General features: G+C 40.1%; 1 protein-coding gene across 3 annotated transcripts; it reads left to right on the top strand.

Moving 5' to 3' along the window:
* The first annotated feature begins 2,226 nt into the window (after positions 1-2,226).
* LOC104448915 (pentatricopeptide repeat-containing protein At1g76280) lies at positions 2,227-20,123 on the top strand. 3 transcript variants are annotated; one of them, XM_039315161.1, is made up of 14 exons: positions 2,227-2,704; positions 2,802-2,897; positions 3,470-3,527; positions 3,929-4,089; positions 9,039-9,146; positions 12,125-12,304; positions 14,233-14,730; positions 15,095-15,190; positions 15,308-15,481; positions 16,287-16,514; positions 17,231-17,365; positions 17,474-17,662; positions 17,798-17,917; positions 19,102-20,123. In XM_039315161.1, the coding sequence occupies exons 1-14, from the start codon at positions 2,513-2,515 to the stop codon at positions 19,489-19,491; spliced, it is 2,625 nt and encodes an 874-aa protein (XP_039171095.1). In that variant the 5' UTR covers positions 2,227-2,512; the 3' UTR covers positions 19,492-20,123. The 3 variants fall into 3 exon arrangements, with proteins under 3 accessions (XP_039171095.1, XP_039171096.1, XP_039171097.1); XM_039315162.1 differs by having other exon boundaries at positions 2,671-2,704; positions 2,802-2,893; XM_039315163.1 differs by lacking the exon at positions 2,227-2,704 and having other exon boundaries at positions 2,841-2,978.
* The last annotated feature ends 1,063 nt before the right edge of the window (positions 20,124-21,186 follow it).

Genomic DNA, 21,186 nt, shown 5'->3' with positions numbered 1-21,186 from the left:
AGATGGTTGATTGATAGTGGTGTAAAGTGATATTTTTTCTAGGAGAAAAAGAAATGGAAGTGGTTTAATGATAATGTGGTGGTGGCCATGGCGATGTTTCCAGCGGTGATGGCCAAGTCTCAGCCCATGGGTTGGTGGGAGACACTTCAAGGGATTATAGCTAATGTATAAAGACCTTCAAGCGAAAGACAGAAATCTTCACCGAGACGGGGAAGATGAAAGATGAAAAAAAGAGATTTGGCCACGTGAGTGTTAGTTGAAAAGAGTAGAGTCACTCTTTGGGTTAGAGAAAAAGCTGGATATTTCTAGATGACTTAGAACACTAAATAAAATGGACCCTAACTCGAGCATGGGTAGAGAATGCGCTATGAGCTAGGGGTGATCGGTTTCAGAGGTACTGCACACTAAGGGCCGGTTCCATAAAATGAGAATCGAGAATCAGCCATCGGTTCCATAAACCTATTTAGGAACTTGATCGTGGGTTCATGGAACTAGTTTAAGGGTGTGTTTGTTAACGTTCTTGTTTCTCTATTTTTTTTTCCTCGGAGCAGAAATAAAATAGAAATCTGTTTGTGTAGGTTTTTGTCCCAAGAATAACATTCATGGGAGTAGATTTGGAACATAAATAAGAAGCAAAAAAAAAATTGCTTTTTTGTTCCTGATAACAACTCAAGAAACAAGTATTTACTCTTCTTGTCTTTCTTTTTCTCTTCCTCTCTTCTTTCCCTTAGCCGGTCCCTCTAACGGCGACTGACCAAACGAGGCCTAGCGACCCCGTTGATGGCTAGGCGAGGCTCGGCCTCATCAGCTCTGGCCGAGATCGCCTCGCCGAGCCACTAGACTCGGGGGGGCCTTGCCATTGGCTGGTGAGGCTCCCTTGAGGTTGGCGACTAACTAGAGGAATGAGAATAAAAAGAAAAAAGAAACGAAAATTGTAATAAAATTATTAATAAATTAAAACAAATTTCAAGTCACAAAAATATTTGGATTGTATCGATCTCATTTCTATTTTGGGAACATAAATTTTGTGCAATTACTAAATGCCTTCAAATACTCAAATTTGTCAAAAAACAAAAATAATTTTTTTTTATTTCTAAACAAAAATTATTCTCAAAAGCAGAAACGTTACCATACGCACTTTAAATTATACCTAATGACCCCATTTTGTCTATCCACCCCTTTCCTCTCTTATGCCCAAATTGCGGAATGTGTTCTCAACACCTAATAAATATTCAAAATTACCTAATAAATATGTTGGAATATTCATTTTAATCGATTTAATTTATGAGAGTTCTATCTTAACTTGAAGCGATAGCTTAATTGGCCACCGAGATACGGCGAGAATAATCACTTCTTAGGATTCGTTTGTTTCACGAAAAATGTACCATTTTTGAAAAATATTTTTTAAATGGAAAATGACTTTATTTTTTTTATAATATATTTTTTTGTCAATTAGTAAGGAAAATTTGACGTGGAAAATAATCAAACAATTCATATTTTTAATTAATTTTATATTTTTCATTTCTTTTTGCTTGGCGATCAGCCATAGGTGAGCTCGAGCTCGCCCAAGGCAAGTGAGCTTCGAGGTCTCACCACAGGCAAGCAAGGCTCGAGGCCTTGTGAGTCGGAGTTGGTGAGTTTTGAGCTTGCTTGTGGTCGATTGTCGATCATCGCCATGGTCGACAACTAGCCACAACAAGCATAAAAAGAAAAAAAGAAGAAAAGAATGTGTAAAAATAAAAATAATTAAAAAATCGATTTTTTTTTTTTGTAAGAACTAACATTTCATTAACTAAGAATACGAGCTCGAGATCGAGCACAAGCGCCATAGCATGGCCTTTATGGACTTGGGCTCGGGTGTTGATGTATCATCCAAAGGTTCGAGCCCAACCTTGATGGACCCGAGTGTGGGTGGAGGGTCCAAGTTGAAGCACTAAGGTCTCGAGCTTAGCAGATTCGGAATGTTGGGAATCAATAACCAACCTTAGGATTTTCGTATAAAAAATATGGAATTTCGAATTCAAGCACCAGTACCTAATATTTTGAAAAATATCTTTTGATTTTTTTCAAAAAGGAAATCATTATTTAGAAAATCTTTTTTGTTGATTTATTTTTCTAAACGAAGCAAAAGCCTCAAAAAGAGAAAAGTATTTTCCTAAGAAAATGTTTTCGCGACAACGTCAACAACAAATATTCTCTGATTGTCTTCTCATAAACCCTAATCCGCAGAATTTCGTACGTGTAGTCGCACGCATTGCCGTTTCGGCCCACCGATCCAAGCCTCCTCCTCCTCTCCTATTTACCCCATTTGCGCACCGGAAGCTCCAAGAAAAGTGAAAATCTTCAATCCGCTCAGTGAGCTTCCGGCTTCTGCAATCTTCCTATGTTGCCTTGTCCGTTGAACATCCGAGGAGCGTCATCTAGCGGAGACTTCTCTATGTTTGCCTGAAATCTGCAATCTTGCGGACCTCCTCCGGGAGGGAGAGAGAGAGAGAGAGAGGTTCCGAAACTCATGGCGTCGGAGGCACTGAGCAGGAAGGTGTGGAGCACCGGCCGCCTGAGGCGGTTGGAGGGTGGAGTAACCGTTAAAAGTGGAGACGAACGTCGCTTGGGCGCTTGCAATTCGGTCCTCTCTCGGGCAAATGCAAGTGAGGAAGGGACGCGTGCAGCTCCGCCTTCTTCTCCGAGAACGAGCTCGCTCGCTGTGCGCACTCCTAATCCCCAATGGGTTTTTTTTTTTGTACTTCGGGGCAGTTGCGATTCGTAGTGATTGCTTGATCGCATTTGATTTTCTCTTGCAGCGGTCGGGAGAGAGCGCGATTGGGTTTGGATGGACTCGACATTTGCGGGCTAGAGGCGGTGGCGGAGGCGGTAGCGTGATTGGGAATAACCCGTGGGTACAATTTTGAAAAAAACTCCGAGCTCAATGGGAACTCTTTTTTGGTTCTTTTTGGTCTGTCCATGCTGGCCGCGCTCCGGTGCGTGCTTGAGATAGTGGGTTAATGCGAGTTTCATTTCAGTGGTTGTTCAACGTGCATTGTCGTTTAATTAATTTCCAACTGATAATTGGTTTTGTCTTCATGTATGTCAGTTCTTGTAACACGACTGCCATCATCTTCTTTTTCATGCCATCACCTGTTTGTCAAGCTGCGTGCATGGAGATACATATAGTTACGGCGCATTTAAGATAGGAAAATTTTTCGTGTGCACTGAATTGGGTTACTGAGCTTAGCACTGTATACCTCTGGTGGGTGCCTTTTTTTTTTCTTTTGTGTTGTGTGCGGGGTGGGCGGACAAGACAAATGGGGTATTTCTCCAACCTGCTAATTTCCTGAAGTGCTTTCGTTTCTATGTGAATCTCCTGCCATGCTGGAGTGATGGTCTTCAATTGGCTATATCACATGTGAATGCATGTCTTCTAATATATTTAGTTTCAAATGGTCCTGCTTAATAGTGAGTGCCTTTACAGGGTCGGAAGAACATCACTGGCAAGGAGTATTTGTATAGAACTTTTGCAACATCAGGAGGTAATTATTTAGCGTCACAATTGTGATGAAAGGTTAAATTGCATGTTCTGTTTAGGCTCTCTTCATTACGTTATAATTCTTAAGGCAAATCAGTGGCGTCTATGGTTATTGCCTTTAAGCCTTTAATAGTTGTATGCTATTCTTTCAAGTATGCTTGATGAACTAAAATATCCTTCTGCCTTTGATTGACACATATTCCTATGTGAGTCATGGTTCCCTCCTTTATGTCTTGGCTTTTCTTTCTTTTCTTTTCTTTTTCTTTTTTTTTTTTTTTTTGGGAGGGGGAGGGATGGAATGGCTTGTTGGTCTTTTATCTAAACTGTGTGTGCATGGCAATGTTATGTGGTCAGAGCTAATGTAGAACATTAAAAAAATTTCCTTTTCCTTTTTTCCAAGTGCAGCTGGTCAATGTTTTGGGCATCAAATTGTCGATGCGCTACGTTTGGGTGACAGAACCAGAGCTTCCAATCTTCTTTCATATCTTGGCTATGGGAACCAATCAATAGAGGCCGATGATGTAGTTCATATCCTTGATTACTGTGCCAGATCGTCAGACGCTTCGGTAAGATGAGATTTTATGTTGTTGCTATACCAGATGCATATATCAAGTATTGCCTAGAAGGATGTTCATCTGTGCCCTGCAGCATTTATAATGCACATTAGAGGACAGTAACTGTCGTAAATTGCTTTTTTGCGTGAAATTGATGAACAACAAGCAATCAAAGAACACAACAAGAAGCAAGCCACAACTCATTAAGTGGGGCTGGCTACATGAAATCTGCCATTGTGCTCCATCTTTCGTTGAATCCTTTGTGAGATGTTGGATGTTCCATATCTTTTCGTATTGTCTCTGTCCATGCCTTCTAGGCCTTCCCCTTCTCTCTCAAACAGTGTATGCCACAGCATAGGACTTTTCCTTGAGCTTACGTGTCATTTGGCGGTCACACAAAACCCCAAATGCACCAGTTCCTCCTGCCTGTACTCTATGAATGAGATCTCTGTCTTTTTCCTCCTTTTCTTGTAGAATGGATCCAAGATATGAGAAATGTTCACTCCTTGGCACTTTTTAAACTCCAATTTTCACCAAGGGGTTGTTTGAATTCCTACCATTGCTAAAGTCACACACCATATATTTTGGCTTAGTCCGATTGAGTTGAAAACTGTTAGACTCCAAGTTTCTCTCCAAAGTTTGAGTTTCTCATTAACCCGACTTGAGTTTCATTTACCAGCACTGTGCCATCTGCGAAAAGCATACATCAAGGAACATCTTTCATATGTATTGTCAGCTTATCAATTGAGGCAACTAGATTGAGGACTTAGAGCAAAGCCTTAATGTGACCCTTTAGTAATAGGGAATTCCTTTGTTTCCCCTCTGTTTGTCCTTGTGAATGTAACAGCTCCACGTACTTATCCTTTATTGTTTGTATATGGGCAATTCATACCCTTCATTGTCAGAACTCTCCAAAGGATTTCCCTTGGTAGTCTATCTATGCTTTCTCCAAAACTATGGACACCAAATGCAGATCCTTCCATTTATTCTTATACCTTTCCATTAATCTTCGTGATAGGTAAGTAACCTCTATAGTTGATCTATCTGGTATGAAACCAAATTGATTAAATGAACTACGAGTCTCTTGCCTCAAACTGAGCTGGATTACGCTTTCCCAAAGCTTCATGGTAAGCTCATTGGCTTGACCCCTCTATGGTTGTCACAATTCTGAATGCCACCTTTCTTATTGTAAATAGGCACCTAAGCATATTTTTCTTCATTCATCTGGCATTTGGTCGGATCTTAAAGAAGATTTTGTTAAAAAGGGTTGTTAGCCAAGATATGCCAATCTCTGCTGGAAAACTTTTCACCCTTGTAATGGTATACTATGAGGACTTACCCCTTTTCCATTCTTCATCTTCTTCAAAGCTCTAAACATTTCATCCTTATGCATCAGTAGAAAGAGTAGTTTCTGCATTCTTCGTAATTACTCAACTCTCCGGTGAAGTCTTCTCTCATATCCTTCATTGAGAAGTTTATGGAAATAATTTGCCAAGCTGCCTTTGACAACATCTTCTTTTTAGGAGGACCTTCTCATTTTTGTCCTTGATGCATCTCACCTGATTTAGAACTCTTGTTTTCCTCATTCTTGAGCCAATTTACTTAAACCTTTTTCTCCTCCTCTGGTGTCTAGCCCTATATAAACGTCATCACTAGTAGCTGGTTTTGCTTCATGTAGGACTTTCTTCTTCTCCTTCTTTGCTAGTTTTTACTTTGCTATGTTTTCCTCACTTTTATCCTTGTACATGACTTTGTGGGATTCCTTCTTAACCTTGATCTTTTGTTGTATCTCCTCTGTCCACCACCAAGACTCTTGGTGTGGTGTACAAGCCCTAGACTTCCCAAGGACTGCTTTCGCCACTCTCCGAATGCAACTAGCCCAAGAATGGCGAATCTGATTTGGGTGCTGTCTATCCTCCCATGTACACTGGCCAATAACTCCTCTTGAACAGGGATTGTTGTCTTCCTTATAGGTCCTGCCATCTGATTCTAGGACACTTCACTGGCTTATTTCTCTGCCTTCCTCTTTTAATGTGGACATGAAGCACCATTAGCTGATGTTGGATTGTTAAGCTTTGTCCAGGAACAACTTTGCAATCTTTACAACTTATTTGAACATTTTTCCTTAGCAAATGGTAATCTATTTGCGATCTTGAGGATCCACTTTTCTAAGTGCTTGCATGCTCCTCCAGCTTCTCAAAGAAGGTATTGGCTAATATTAAATTATAAGCCCTTGCAAAGTCAAAAATGGCCTTCCCCTACTCTTTTTCCTCTCTAAAGCCATAACCTTCACGAAAGCTTATGTAAACTTCTGTTTCTTTAACCATATGCCCATTTTAATATCGTGTAAAAATTTTCTACGAATGGGGATCCCTTGAACTAGTTCTCCAAGAACTTTCCAAAAGTGCTTTTCAAGGAACCAACTCGAGGTGCGTAGAAACTAACTACAAGATATCCTGGCTTGCCATAATCTTGATAGCATTGATCCTATCCTGATTCTTTTAACATCTACTGTGTCTAGCTTCAAGGTCTTATCAACAATGATTCCTACTCTGTTTTCGAAGTGCCTGCATACCAAAGCTTGAAACCCGACTTCTCGAGATCCTTGGCCTGCAAACCAACCCACTTAGTTTCTTGACAGCACATGATACTGATCCTACTCTTAACCATTACATCTACCATTTCCATCGATTTACATGTTAAAGTCCTAATGTTCCAAGTCCCCATCCAGATCCTTCTCTCTTGGACTAACTTCCTTACCCTCATTCCTTTGACAAGATGAGGGAACACTTACTCATTTGACACTGCACCCAAGCACTGATGCAGCGGCCTTTGCTCACTTCTCACTGTGCTCAGGCCACGCAGCGTCACTTACGGTGACAACCTAGCTTTTGTGCCATTGTGTATAGTATTCATTCATAGAAGTTCGACAGTAGAAAGAGTGCTGGCTGTTGACTACCTGACGCACCCTTTTCCCTCCTTTATCCAGGGCTCCCGCTGGGTTGTAGAACTCTAAAACTTGCACACTTTGTGAAGATAACTTAAGAATAATCCCCTTCCTTGACTCTTGTACAGACGGGTGTGTGTACAGTTATGTGTTCATATTTCTTACTCATTTACATAGCATACACAAGATGAAGGTTTATTTTGTTCATTTGTGGAGGGTTTTGCTTAATTTTTGTAAATTTCTTTAGACTTTCATTGTCCTGAGAAGCCATTTATCTCATGAGCGAAAATCCCACGCATGTACTCACGCTGAGAATATTGGAAGTCTTGGAAGATACTAAGTACTTCTTTCCTTTAGCTTTTGGCTCAGAGCGGAACCCACCAAATGGACTACGAGAGGACAACATTCAATTTGCTTATAGGTGTCCAGTGTAGTAGATTTTTTACTTTTTGTTGATTATGTTTAAGTTTCCTTAGTTATGAAGATAGCAGAGAGATGGGCAATCAATTCTTTTGTCCCCTTGGAGCATGAACACCATAGGATATGCTGTGCCACAGTGCATCATTGGTCAAATATCTCATCTTTATATGGGGTTTCCAACTTAGGGCCCGTTTGGTTCGGCTTTGGGGAAATGCCCTTGGCCAAATGCAAATATCTTTAGGGTAAAGGGGTTTTCGGGAATGCTCGGGCGTTTGGCAAATTACACATTGAAAAGTGACTTGTGTAAAAATACCGTTTGGCAAAACTTATTACAAATGGGCTTTTGCTTTTAATTTTTTTTTTTTTTAAATCTGAAAATCAAATCCGGTGGCCGGTGATGCCGGACGGCCAGATCTGGCCGTCCGGTGACCCGATCTAGCCTCCAGACCGTAGACGCACGCCATCGTCTATGGTCGCAGAGGCCAGATCTGGCCGCCGGACGACTAGATCTGGCCTCTAGACGGCCTGATTCGTGCGAGCCAAAGGAGTCGGAGGGGGATGGATCTGCTGCAAAAGAGGAAGGCGTCGACGGTGGAGGCGGAGGCGGAAGTGGTGGCGGGGCCGGTGGAGAACTCGAAGTCGGGCGTCCCAAAACAACGGGGCAAGAGGGCCGTCGGCGGGGGGGGTGAAGCTTGCCGTCAAACAGTCGGATCTCGCCTCCGGACAGCCGGTCTGGCCTCCGGACCGCCAGATCTGGCCTTCCGATCTGGCGGCTTGAGTCCTGGTTCTCACGAGCCGAAGGAGTCGACCGGTGCTGCTCGCGCTCGTCGAAGAGGATGGATCTGTTGCAGAAGAGGAAGGCGTCGACGGCGGAGGCGGCGTCGATGACGGAGGCAGAGGCGGAGGCGGCGTTGACAACGAAGGCGGCAGTGGAGAACTCGAAGAAGTCGTGGGGAAGAAGCATGAACAGTGAGCTTGCATTGGGAGAATGCTGAATGCTCAAAGTTGCCCTACCCCAGCATTGGGCTTTGAGCATGTGGAATGCCCGCATTTCGCAAATGGGCATTCAAAAGCCCTTGCCAAACACCCAAAATTTCTCCCAGGGGGCTTTGGGGGCCCAAAGCCCCTTGGGAATGCCCAACCAAACACCCCCTTAAACTGAAAAGAAATTTGTTTTATCCAAATAAAGCTCCAGAAACTGATCATAACATTCGCATAGCCTTCCTTACTCAGATCTTATGAACTTTAATCTGCTGATTCAGGCTGCGGCACTTTGAAATTGAAAAGATCATTGATTTTGTGAGCAGAATTGATTTTTACTACTTTATCATATGTTCATATGTATATTTTGAATAAATTATCTTTATAAGAAAAATACTACAGATGCAGGCTTTCGTTTCTACTCATGAAAATAGTATTAATTTCATTATCCCATTGATGATTTGCAACAGAGACTTAATTTCCTCTTTCAGTTGATGCTAGGCATGATCTCTTGTTATGTCAGTGTAGAGATCCCTTTCTGGGACTGTATTTGGATCTCATCCAGGGTAGCCTTTAAGTTGTCAATCTGATGTGGCATTTGATATGTATGCAGTTTGCCATGGAAACTTGGAAATTGATAAATGAGAAGAAGATCGGCATGGGTGAAAGATGCCACATTCTTACTTTGCAGGCACTTTGTAAAGCTGGTTGCTTGACAGTGGTATATGATCTTTTTCTTTGTGCTCTGGATAAAAGTAATGAGAATTTACTTTCACAAATGGTCTGTAGTGGGTAATTAGCTTGTTGCTTATTAAGGAAGTTAAACATGGTTACTGAATTTTCTTCTCTTTTCTTCTATTTTTGAAGTTTGTCAATATACACTCATTCTATAGTATTGACAATAAAAAATGGTCCTGATAACCTTGAGTGCTATCTATAGTGTGTATGCTCAGAGAATGTTTAGTTTAAGATCTGTTGTTGGATTTCACTGCCAATAACGAATTAGTCAATTAGAAGCTGAGAATTTATTAGTTGTGCCATTCTGTTGCTTCAAATACGAGCCATTTGTTCTGTACTTATTTTCTTTGAAGTGTTGAAAACAAACATGGCAACACATTCAAATACCGATTATCAGACTGCATATTGTGTTGTGATCTAGTGGATAGATATATAGGTTAAAACTCTATAATTGTTATTACTGTAACTGATCTTCCAACATATTGGTGTTGGTGGCACCAACTTCTATGTTGTGTATTCTCTTTCACTATTGCACTTCACCAGATTAATGTGAGGTAATCTTCAGCAGGCATTATTGTCTACAGTGAACATTCAATAATAGTTGCAAGAAATTCTGGGAGTGATTGTCCCAATGTGAGCTGCTTTCTTTGATTTCCTCTAGTTTGATACCTACCAAGGGAAAGAAGGACAACCGAGAACTTGAATCACTCTACATCAACCATATGCTGGACAAAGAATTGATTGAACCTAGTCTTCAGCATCTTTACACCTTTTAGATATTTATCGTTACTTGCGGCTGAGGAGGTGGAAGATGTAGAAAACAGAACTAAAAGGAAGGTTGGGAAAAAGAGATCTATTGGATTATATTTGTATGGAAGGATATTGTGATATTCTCTTTTCCTATCATGTAAACTTGCAGTTCAGAAATATATTCTTGGATATTAGCTAGTAGTTAGTAGCTGAAATCAGGGTTTTATTAGTGTCTCCCATTCTCTATGAATAGAACCATCTTATGTACTCTTTCATTAAGCTATTGAATAAACATGTAGTCTCTATCAATTCTCTCTTCCTCTCTCTTGAAAATACTAAAATATTGACATGGTGTCAGGGCCAACAAGAGAGGGGGACCAAAATCAAAGCCCTGTCTTTTTCTTGTGGTTAGTCACACAATAAAGAAAGGTTTTGGCGTCTTCTCCATTAAGCCACCAAGCCAGCCAACCATTGTCTTCTCTGTTGCAAGCCCTACTCAGTCCCATGCTGTTAGTGTTCCGAGCCACCAGTCGTCAATTGCATCAGAAGCTTCTTCTCTTTCAAGGATTCGAGTTTTTCCCTTGCTGTTTCCTCTGTTCTTTGATTTCTTCTAGTCATCAGGGGGAGCTTGTCGCCGATCCAGGTTGTCCAGATTTGGAGAATCATGTGTCTTCTTCATTCCTTTGCCAATCACAAGTTCTCTCCATTGTGGGTTTGTCCACTTCTCTCTCCCCAGTCATCAGTCTTGGGCATCTCCACCAGCTTTCCATGGCTTTCCTCCTGGTGTCATTGCGAGCTCATTTTCCACCCTTGTCACTGGCTAGCACATCCAGTCTGTTTTTAGTGTTTGTTTCTATCAAGGTTTTGTCATCCTTCACGATCCCATTCCATGCCTTATCATTTGTCGTCCTCAGTCCTTCTCCAACATAGTTGTCAGTTTGCTCCTCCATTGAAGTGAAGCTCTCTGGTCTCATGGGTTTGCTGGTTTGGTTTTGGGTTTGTCATTTAAAAATTCCTCCTATATATATATATATATCTCCCAAGTTTGGTCGTTTGCCTCAACAACCTCTACTGTGAATTTCATCTATTGCGAGTTTCATTGATGGGCAAAGTTGTCATCAAGTTTCCAAGGCAACCAAGTGCCAGAGCAAAGCTCACCTTTGTTGGGTAGCCACAGTCGAGTGCAAGGGGTGATGAATTCATGAAGTTAGGTTCTCACATGATTTGGTCTTCATTATTTGAGGAAGAGGAAGATGTCGACTTTCTGGTCTCCATTTGTCTCTTCAGCGCGCTTCTGTTAAATTCGACAATGTGTGTTACTTTCAGTTTGTTGTGTAATGTTTGGTTTATACAATAGTCATTTTGTTAAATCTGGTTTGATGTATTAACATCTGTAATCTAGTGTGAAGTCTGGTTTAGACAGCGCTTTAGTCACAGACTATGGAATGAAGTTGCCCCTGTCATAAATTAGCTGGATGCTCTAGCTTGATGGGAAGTGTTGAATTATATGTAGAGATATTAGTTAATAGCCAGTAGGTGGTAATAAATAAGAAATTAGGGTTTTGTTGTTGTCTCCCATATCGAATGCACTCTTTCATTGATCAATTGATTCAAGATGTAGTCTTTATTGATTCTTCCTCTCCCTCTCTTGAAGGTCCTGGGTCAACTTTGTATCTGGACTGAAGCTCAGCCATTGTTTAAATGAACTTTGAAAAATAAGATTCTAAGCTGACAAAGGTGTGGTAAATAGGAACTATTAGGACAAGTAGAATTTCCAGGCTTTATCATGCAAATATGTCAGTGCTCTGACGTGTAATGACATTGAGAACTTCTGTGGATGGATTAACATTTCTTCCCGGTAAAGTTAGTGGAAAATATGATATTTGCTGCAGAAATCATATTGACTCTATCTTAAAAAGTTAAAACACTACAATTCACTGGTACAGCTAATTTTTGGAGGAGACTTAACTCTGGTTCTCTGTTGATGAATAATTCTGCCACTTTGGACCATAACTTAAGTCCTTGAAAGGTTTGGAATCTTGGTATTGAAAATAAACAAGTTTCTAGGTTGAGGTTTATATTCTTGTTTTTCCTGGTGAGTGATAGTCATGTTATGGTTGTAGTTTATAATACGATCATATTTATTATATTTGGTACATGTACTCATTCATATTGGAGCGCTGACCTCGTGCACTGTTGCACATTATTCAGGGACTTAATTTACTATCTAATCTTGGAGAAAATCATCGTGTGGCTCATTTATTGGAGGTGTATAATTATTTCCTGAGGGCCTGTGTTGATGTGCGAAGTGAACTATATGCTAATTGCTTAGATCTGATGGAGTGCCGGCTTGTGGGGAAGAATGAAGCAACTTATTTGGAACTCCTTGAGGTATGATGGCGAAGATGATTTTTTGTCCATGGCTAGTGTTGATGGATTTTTCACACCTTGGATGTCATGCCTTTTTCCCCTTCTTGTCTTCTCTCCCATTGCAAATGCAGGAAAGTACCAAATAGAAGTATTGTTATCCTGAAAATGTTTGTGTGCGCGAGAGAGAGAAAATAAAAAGAAGGGGGGGGTTGTTTTTTCCCCCCGGGGGGGGGATTGAGCATGCTGTGCTTTGAAGAGATTCCTAAACTGATGCTGTACTAAGAATTAAACTGCAGTTCCAGTTCCGAACTGTGCCACTTTTTCTACTTCTCTCCAAGTATAAGTTCATGTCATGTGTCTTTTGCTTATAAAAATTTCCCAGCCTGTTTTAGTGCAAGTAGTCCTTTTTTTTTTAATGGCTCCTTGTCAATGTTCTTGGTATGCTCTTCCACAATTATATGGGTAATTGATCTATTTTTGTAGGCAAAAAGGTTTTGGTAAACGTTCTCACCATTTTATCCTTAGACTTATCACATGCTTTTAAAGGTACCTTGCAAAAATTCCAAAGTCCAAGAACAAGATTGTTTTTTTTTGGGGGTCAAAAAATAAGATTGTTTTGACATATGATGCATTGCATTTTACGTATTGAAGCTTACTTCTGTCAATCCTTTTTTGCTCTTATAGTGTAGATTCTTTTGTTTTTATGCATGCACATGCTTTTGCATCTCTCAAATGTTCTCTCAGTCAAGGTGGCATCAGTTCAGATATTTTTATTCGAGAGATGTGTTGCACAATTCAAAGCTTTTGATTAATCTCCTTAAGAACAGCCGATCAGTTCAGATGTTTATACTGGAGAGATGTATAGTTTACCATGCTTCAAATTTTCCGATGAACTCATCTTGGGCAACTAATTTTGTTTAGTGATAGAGGACGATCATGAAACTAATGTTAATCAAAAAGGCTATCTGACAAGGCACATGTAATTGAGCGACAGATTATTGCAGGGGCAGGGGGATTTTTGCCCCAAGTTTTCCGAATAATTGTCTGACAGGAGAAAGAAGTTAGAGTGACCTAAGGCATTTTATATTTTGTGAATGTCCGGCTCCTTAAAGATCAGTTGAGCCATGTCTTTGAATGAGAATGCCATCAATGTCATCCAAGGACAAGTGACCTTGAACATATTCCATATTTTCTTAGATTCCCCAATATGGCTGATTTATATTTCTTATCCACTAAAATGTATACAGATAGGACCCTCTTTTATTTTGTTAATAGACTCAAGATTATATTGAACACCATAGATTCTTTGTAATTTGATTTGTTACATCGTAATCATTGAATCATTATAGTGACCTCCTATACCACCTGCCTAAATGCCCGGTGTACATAAACAAAGTGCAAATGCTAATCATAAAGAAAATGTTCTTTTTTAATTAAAATGGGAAGAGTGCGGAATGGACATGATGCCAGAAGGCATTTCGATAACATTTTAGATGGAAATAAAATGTATATCTCTTATACCATCCTAGAAGCACAAAGCACGTACCGTTTATCTTTTGTAATGTTGACAACAATGCAAAAGGTGAGTGCAAAGAACAAATCTTGAACTGTGGACTGAGTTCAAATATTAGAAATGGGAATTCCTGGGCTCTTGAATTATGAGATGCTCTATGTGGCTGTTAGATTTGCAAGCATTTATCACCTTGCCAAAATGAAAGTATTAGTTTTTCTCACTATCAAGGCATTCACTTCTTTTATTTTTATTTTTTTTGTGATCATTCGCAGTTGGTGGCTGAATTTCATCTTGACACATAAGCTTCTTCGATAACTGAAAAGATCCCTTTTATTCGCAGTTTTCTGTGCACCTGCTAAAAGTCTGCGTTGACTATAATTCATTATAAAATGCCACTCTGCTGTAATTGTTTCTAATAGTTGTCTCCTTCTCTCAGATTGCTGTGTGGAAGCAAAATCTTTTTGCAGTGCATCATATTTGGAAGGACTATAGCAAGCACTACAATTTTTGCCTTACATCATTAAGGAAGTTTATTTGGTCTTTTACAAGGTTGAGAGATCTAAAATCTGCGTATGAAAGTCTGCAACTTATGGTGGCTTTGGCTACAGAAGGTACTTTATCTAATAGATATGCAGAGAGAGCTTCACATTCTCCAAAGCTAGATATTCCAATACCGGCCATGAGTGAACTACGGTTGGAGAGATTTGACAAGGATGACACTGAACATATATGTCACAAAGAGGATGGTCTTGCCCTTAATATGGGGCAAAGCACTACTTGTGGTCCTAGAAAAGAAGTTATGTGTGTTGGAACTGACACACCAAATCCTAAATATCTTGCACTTAGGAATGTGCTGAGCCGATCATTCACAGATGTGATATGTACCTGTGCACTGACAAGCAACCATAGCTTGGCAGAGCAGTTATTTCAACAGGTAGTAGGACCTTTTTAGTGAGATCTCCTCCTTTTTACCGTGTATAAAAGCTGATAGAAGTTGCTAGTGATAGAGTTGTTACTTTGAATGCTCTGTTTAGATGATGAGTCGCATGGAATTGTCGACATAAGAACTTTATCCATTAACAAGTGCAATGGAGCTCTTTTTGTTGATTAGCATGTGAATTTAGTTATATGATTTTCTATCCTGATTAATTATTATTGTGGTGGCAGAAATTGTTACCTTGGATTAGGCCCTCTATTGTGCTTGAGTGCCCAGTTTTATGAACTTTTTACTTTATGTAGTATTTTATTTTGTGTAAATGATAGTAAAAGGTACTGAGAGAAGTCCTGTATCTGTGTAGATGCAAAACCTAGGGTTGCAACCATCCAGTCGTACATACGATGGATTTATCAGAGCAATTGTTACCGAGAGAGGTTTCTCTGATGGTTTGGAACTGGTCAGTATTGGTTATTTGCTGTCTTGCTCTTGGCACTCCAGTTGCGTCACTTTCATCTAGTTACTTTTAATTCTTCTATTAAAATGTTCTTGGATACAAAAAATTTTGTCCTTGCAGTTGAAAATAATGCAAAAGCAGAAACTGGGGCCATTTGACTCGACTCTAGCAGCCATTTCAGTGAAGTGCAGTGAAGCCTTGGAACTGGATTTTGCTGAGGCTCTATTGGTTCAAATTTCTGAATGTCCGCATCCCTATCCTTTTAATGTTTTCCTTGCAGCATGTAATGCAGTGGTGAGTAGGTATTTTCAGATATTCTGCTACATGGCTTTTTATTAGGAATTCTTTTTGCGGATGTATCATATCATTTTTAGTTCCTGATGTCTTTTAATATTGGAAGAAGAATGCTCTTAGTACTTTGTTTCTAATTGTGAAGGGTTCTTGACCTGGGTTTGCTTAGGAGTACAACTTAAATGGGAATTATGGTGGCTAACAGGGTTGAACCTTGAGTATTGTATTTTTTTAGGAAGTGGAGGAGAGTAAGAATATATTCACAATCTTACCAAAGGAAGATGATGAGTCACCATCACTTTGTACAGGATTGTTTAGCAGTTCTTATTTATGGTAGACTGAACAGTTCATCTTCATTGGCACACGTGTTCCATTAGATTTGGAAGATATATAACAAGACATCATCATCATCATCACTGCCATCATCACTGCCTTCCTATGTGGGATGCTTGTTAGTTAGAAGTAACAAATTGCATTAACATCACAGTTTGAATGTATTATAAGAGAAACTGATAATGTGGGATCAGTAATGCACCCAGAATTTTAGGTTTGTGGGGGCAAGCAAAAGATTTTACCTGAAGTTTCAAGGGTTTACTATATAAATTGTGGTGGCCAGCAAGCAGGGGCACCACCAATCCCGCAAGGTCTGCTAGTGTTTCTGAAGTTATTATTGAGGATGACCTTTGAACAGTTGCAGGATGTTTGGTTTTTTCTTTCTTCACATAATTGTTCTTTTCGCTATCCTCAAAGTTCACTTGCACATTATTTCTGTCTATAGTATAAAAAACCTATGGTTTGCATTGTGCAGGATCAACCTGAGCGGGCAGTTCGTGTATTGGCAAAAATGAAACAAATACAACTTCAACCAAATATCCAGACGTATGAGCTGCTGTTTTCCTTATTTGGTACTGTGAATGCTCCATATGAAGAGGGAAATATGTTGTCCCAGGTAGAAGCTGCAAAAAGGATAGAAACTATAGAAATGGATATGGCCAGAAATGGAGTTGACCATAGCCTTATCTCATTAAAAAATCTGGTATTTGTCTTGCCATTTATGCAACCACTCTTTATCAGCACTGTGAATGACATGAACTAACCTGATTATTGTTGGAAGCATACTGGTATCTTCAGAAAAAGTATTCAGAGGTTGTAATTGGATCAAACACTGTTCTTTAAGAAATCTCACTCTGCATCACACAAGATATAATAAGGGTGTAAAAGCATGGGACTGGGATCCTTAGTCTTTTAGAGAGGCCACTTCTTTCAATGATTTTGTATCATGCTTGGCCTTAGCTGCTTTTAAATGTGATTTCTCATCACTTCTTGACAAGGAAAAATCTTATTCTGTAGACATTGTTGTCAAATCAAGGGTTTGGGGCAGGTTGATATCTCTAGAAGCACCAGCTGTTTAGGTTGTACTCTGGTTTTCATGCACTTCTCTATGCTCTGTGGACTTGATTATTAGCATGTTTATTTTGGTTGAGTCAGTGCACACCGTTTTGAGCTATAGGCCTTTAGGCTCATATGCTAGAGATCATGAACAATATAAATGTATAGCTGCTATATTGCTTCTCTTGAGTGACCATGGATATGCATTTTGGTTGTTAAATCTGAAATGTTCCCCCTCAAATTAAACCAGCTCTCTTGACAATACTGTCGTGAAGCTTTAACATGGGTCTCATGCAGGTCTGAAACTCACTCTTTTCTTTCCATATGTTTGCGATGGCATTAATTTGTTTCTGATATCTTCAGCTGGCAGCTCTAGGACAAGAGGGAATGATAGAAAAGATGCTACGTGTGGTAGAAACCCGTTTCCTTTGTAGTGGGACTTATGTGGAAGCACCATTATTCAACGTAGTGTTGCACTCCTTGGTTGCGGCTAAAGAAGTAAGTGCTAATTTTTACCTGTATGATCATCATGGTATGTTGGCCCATTGAACTGTGGTCTTTTTGACTTTTCTCTAGGTTCTAATTATCTTTCTGCCTTTGATGTAGAACCGCAAAGCAGTGGACATTTTTAAGAATATGAAGCAGCGTGGTTTTTCACCTGATCATGCAACGTACTGTATAATGATCGATTGTTGTAGCATTATACAATGTTACAGATCTGCTTGTTCACTTGTTTCCATGATGATTCGTGATGGATTTTACCCTGGAATAATGACTTACACAGCCCTTATAAAGGTGAACTCTAAATGATCTCAACTTTCACAGTTCTTTTCCTGCCGGAATCCTGCCTCGGCCACCCCTCCTCTGTTCCCCCTAAACATCTAGTTTCTGGCTTTGGTAATGGTATGCTCACTCGATGCTTTCTTTCAGGTTTTGCTGGTCTGTGAAAATTACGATGAAGCTTTAAATATTCTTGATCAAGCCAAAGAAGAAAGGATTCAATTTGATCTCCTATTATTCAACACATTTCTTCTGAAAGCTTGTGAAATGGTGTAGCATCTTTATCTCCTTTTCTATTTCTTTCCCTGGGCATGTGCATCTGTTTGTGAATTAAAAGGAGAAAATTACCATGAGAATATAGCAGTCATAGCCTCTCTTCTCCTCTCTTCTAGAGGCACTCAAGCTTCTTGTTGTGGATATGCTTGGAAATGATGTCTGGTCATTGAGTAATCAAGCCTTTTGTTTGGTTTATGTATTCACATCTGTAGGTTGTAACTGCATGTCACTATTGGTAAGAACATCTCGTTACGGATGTTTTGCTTATGTAATCACATCTAGCAGACTCAGTATGATGCATCTTTGCCTTGGGCAGTAATGTTCATAATTGAATCACTGACTTCATTGATACTCTTGAGAATGTTAGCTTCCAAAAGCATTTCTATGATAGTACTAGAATAAATTAAGCTTATCCAACCTTCTGCATTGGACTTCGAAGGTAGTGAGTTACCGGCACTTTGGCGCATCTATAATTTTTCATTCCAAGTTTTGGTCCCATCTGGAAATGGCAGGTCAAACTTGGATGTGCTTATGCCCAAACTGCCGCTAATACTTGCCAGCTTGTCATGGAACAAGACTTGTTTTGGGGAACTTAGGGAGAAGAGTTTCAGTAAATTTTGTGAGGGATTGACTGAATGGTTAAGTTTTTAGTCTGGATTTAGGTGATTTGTTCCGAGATTGGTTGATTTCAGAACAGGAACTTCAAATGACGATGTAGGTTTAGGTTCCGAAAAGTCTGGACTGGGAACTGAACTGTGTAGGCTTGGATCTGAAGTGGCCAGTTCGCAGGTCTACCTGTAAAATGTTCCCCTTACAATATAAACAAAAGAAATGTCGATGGCAACTTGCAGAGGCACTGGGGATGTTATAGGATATAGGTGTTTCTTCCCCAAGTATGTGGTGCCTAGTGGGTAATTTTCATGATGTCTTGTTGCAAGATAAATGTCTCAAGTTAACTGCAGGAGTGCTGCTTTGCTTCTTTCTTTGAGATTAGTTGTGTCTTATAGGCGTTGACATCATTATACAGAAAGTTGAGATCCTGGCTTATAAGCCACGGAGGAAGTAAAATGTGCATTCTCTAGTTATATTGGGGTTTGTTTTTTCATGAGCACAATTTATTTGAAACTCTCTGCTTCTCTACAACTTATACAAATTACTAAGTAGATCTCCTGTTGCAGGGGAGACTTGACGTACTTGAGCATATTATTGAGCAGATACATCAAGAGAAAATTCAGCCTGACCCATCATCCTGCTGCTATGTCTACAATGCATATGTGAACAATGGATTTTACAGCACGGCCATTGAGGCCTTGCGGGTATTGAGCATGCGAATGATTTGTCAAGCGGATAACCCTCTCCAAGAAACGAGGGCTGAATATGAGGATTTTATCTTCAGCGAAGACCCCAATGCTGAGTCTTATTTAACTCACTTCTTTGAAGATAATCAGGATGATCTTGCCTTTGCCTTGTTGAACTTGAGATGGTGTGCCATTGAAGGGATGCCAATCGATTGGTTACCTGAGCAAAGCCCCTGGGCTCAAAGGCTTGCGAGATGTACACAAGAATGATATTTTGGCTGCTCAGTTTCATGAGTTCTCAAATTTGTTTCCGGTGGTATGACTACTTGGGCAGAAAGATGGGAGCCTTCTAACGAATCACCCTGGTTCTTTCAGCAAATTTTCTTGGTTCTCATATTCGTTGTCAAGCTACCCTTTAATACAACTGAATCCTCCTGGTACTTCAGCACTGTCTGCAGCCAACTGTTGTGCACCTTCCCTGGATATAAATTGGATTACGGCTAGGAATGGGTTACGGTCATGTCGCCATGGGTTTGAAAATTGGATATGATGGAAATGAAGTCGGAAAGGAGCCTCTTGAAATCACAAGTATTCCTGTACTTGAAGATTCATATCATCTTGGCTGTGTGAAGGACTTGTTCGGGACTGTCCGCGAATTACCCACAGTTCCCACAGATCTTTTTCCAAGGGCAGGAGGATTTTGTAAAATTGTGCCATCATTTATAGTTCTTCCTTTGGTTGCCCAAGTTCCATGCAACATTGCATGAAACTTGAGGGTTTTGCACCCATTAGCAATAAATGTATCAGGTTCGATGTTTGATCGATGAAGGCTGTGTTAGAAGAGAACTTCTCATAATTTTTTCCAATGAATGAATAAAAATACATTCAGTTCCGCTGGTCAATATTCTTCACTCTCTCCTGTGCAGACAGCCTCGAAAGGTAAATGTGCGCAGCGAGTGGTCCGTCCTATCTCCTCGAGACATCAGACAATTTTCTTCTGCCCCAAGATTCGAGTGAAAAGGTGGCGGCCTCATGTCACGTGGGCTGCACTAGAAATGCTAATTCAAGACATTAGCGTGCAGTCCTGTGGAATTCGAGTTGTTTGGCCTATGGTGATGGACGGAGAGAGAGGGGGCGGTTCCATGAAGGTGGCAAATGCTCCACCTTTCCCCTTATCGCCATTGAAAGGCGGCATTTTTCGGCTTCGCTTCCGAGTGGGAGATCGAGTGTCGTGCACGACTAATGGAATCTCTGTACAAGACTGCATACGTACTTTGCTTAAGACACTAAGGAAGGTATCGTCGGCAGTCAATGCGACCGTTTCTATTTCCGCTTGATCGACGCGACCCTTATCTGACGGAGATCGTCGTTGGGTCCCCTCATCGGGATGCGGAGAGATGTCATTTTGAAAACGTTCGAAACGGATCCTTAAATTAGCGAAGTCTCGGCTCATGATCATCTGCGATTTGTTATGCACATCATCAGTTTCTTTTAACGGATGGAGATGAAACTCGTTTATTCAGACAAGTCCGTTAACACAGGCGTTTCTGAAAAAATCAACACTCACCGACGATCCATTAGTTTCATCGGAATAGAATGGTCTAGCCGCCCGGTTTCGAGGGCTGGGTCTCGTAGGAACATATGGATAGACCTGTCAAAACGCATAATAAACTCATATATAATTGACTGAATTATTGTATGAGTTAGTTGTATTCAATAAATGCCTCATAAATTGATTGAAACATACAATAAGTATTACCCGGGTTATAAATGGGTCGTAAATGAATTTATTTCCTTACACTAAATCTTCCTTTAAGACTCTTATTGAATATGATTTTTTTTTTTTTTTTTTACGTTTGATTAAATACAAATGTGTTTTAACACCCGCGTTGGTTGAGAATGCTAAGAGTTCAAAACCCGAGAGGCCCTGGTGGTGGTTGTTAGGTTAGTCTCCTCTTAGATATA

Source organism: Eucalyptus grandis, chromosome 6, assembly GCF_016545825.1.
Source record: "Eucalyptus grandis isolate ANBG69807.140 chromosome 6, ASM1654582v1, whole genome shotgun sequence".
Taxonomy (NCBI): Eukaryota; Viridiplantae; Streptophyta; class Magnoliopsida; order Myrtales; family Myrtaceae; genus Eucalyptus; species Eucalyptus grandis.
The sequence above is the reverse complement of the archived record's forward strand: the minus strand, read 5'-3'. Positions and strand labels throughout refer to the sequence as shown.